Here is a 1,252-nt window from a genome sequence, read left to right as displayed (position 1 = left end):
TCTCAAAAAAAAAAAAAAAAAGATTTCAGCTGCAATAATAATTATCTTTGCCAATTATGAAATTAACATAATAGATGTATTTCTTTCTTTTTAAAAGTAAAACATAAAAAACTTACAGAAAAATCAGGCTGGCCATGTGGCTCACACCTGTGATCCCAGCACTTTGGGAGGCCAAGGCGGAAGGATTGCTTGAGGCCAGGAGTTTGAGACTAGCCTGGGCAACATAGCAAGACTCTATCTCTATTTAGAAAAAAAAACTTATAGAAGATTCATAAGCAGTACATTCTTCTTAATGAAAAATCAGATAATATCAAAGAACAAAAGGATTCTGTAGTATCCCCAGAGATAACTGTTGTGAATATCTTGGTATATGTAGATGTGCATTTAAATTTTATGACAATTTAATGATTTTTTAAAAAATTTCTCTTTGTAATTTATTTTTAACAGGAAATACACCTGACACCATCCACTGACTTCTATAAGAAATTAGCCTTGGACTGTTCTGGTCAGCAGGTAGCCGTTGACTTATTCCTTCTCAGTGGACAGTATTCTGATTTGGCTTCTCTGGGTAAGTTCTTTCTAATGATTGTTTTTTTCTTAAATAAATGTCAAAATGGTAATTATATGATAGTATTCTAAATAGAGGACAAAGTAAAAGAATTTTTATTGCCTCGGGAGAGTTTAGTCAGTTTAGTCTACTGTAAACCCTATAGTCTTCTAGTCTAAACATTTAGTAATAGAGAAATCTCTATTACTATTAGAGATTAAATACTACTATTTAAAGGAATGAAATATTCTTTTCTTTTAGAGCCTAACTAAGCAATGTTGAAATATTCTTTCTGACAGTTAAAGAAAGATTGATTCAAATCCCTGCAGTTACTTTGCTGTAATAAAGGTAGCTAAGGGCACAGTTTAAAAGGAATGCGTGTTCTTTTCCAGGTTGTGTTTCTCGTTACTCAGCAGGCAGTGTCTATTACTACCCCTCTTACCATCATCAGCACAACCCTGTCCAAGTGCAGAAACTGCAGAAGGAACTACACAGATACCTCACTCGCAAGATTGGCTTTGAGGCAGTCATGAGGATTCGGTGCACCAAAGGTGGGGACGCTTTTGTTTACATAGGAGAGAATGATGTTTTTGATACCAGTAAATGTACACATTTTTACGTATTCTTATCTTATAGGATTTGCCCTAATAAGATCTTTCGTCGACTCTGTGGAATGTGCAGTTAAGAGAAGAAACACTATGAAAA

General features: G+C 34.3%; 1 protein-coding gene across 1 annotated transcript in view; it reads left to right on the top strand.

Annotated features, from left to right (window-relative positions):
• SEC24A (SEC24 family member A) overlaps nucleotides 1-1,252 on the top strand; it is a 92,193-nt gene that overhangs the window by 33,807 nt on the left and 57,134 nt on the right. Inside the window, exons 6-7 of the mRNA XM_012651306.1 lie at nucleotides 448-568; nucleotides 940-1,087. Coding sequence (XP_012506760.1) covers nucleotides 448-568; nucleotides 940-1,087 — 269 coding nt within the window. The remainder of the gene's footprint in view (nucleotides 1-447; nucleotides 569-939; nucleotides 1,088-1,252) is intronic.

The sequence above is a fragment of the Propithecus coquereli genome, unplaced genomic scaffold, assembly GCF_000956105.1.
Source record: "Propithecus coquereli isolate 6110/MARCELLA unplaced genomic scaffold, Pcoq_1.0 Scaffold353, whole genome shotgun sequence".
In the NCBI taxonomy this organism is placed as follows: domain Eukaryota; kingdom Metazoa; phylum Chordata; class Mammalia; order Primates; family Indriidae; genus Propithecus; species Propithecus coquereli.
The sequence above is the reverse complement of the archived record's forward strand: the minus strand, read 5'-3'. Positions and strand labels throughout refer to the sequence as shown.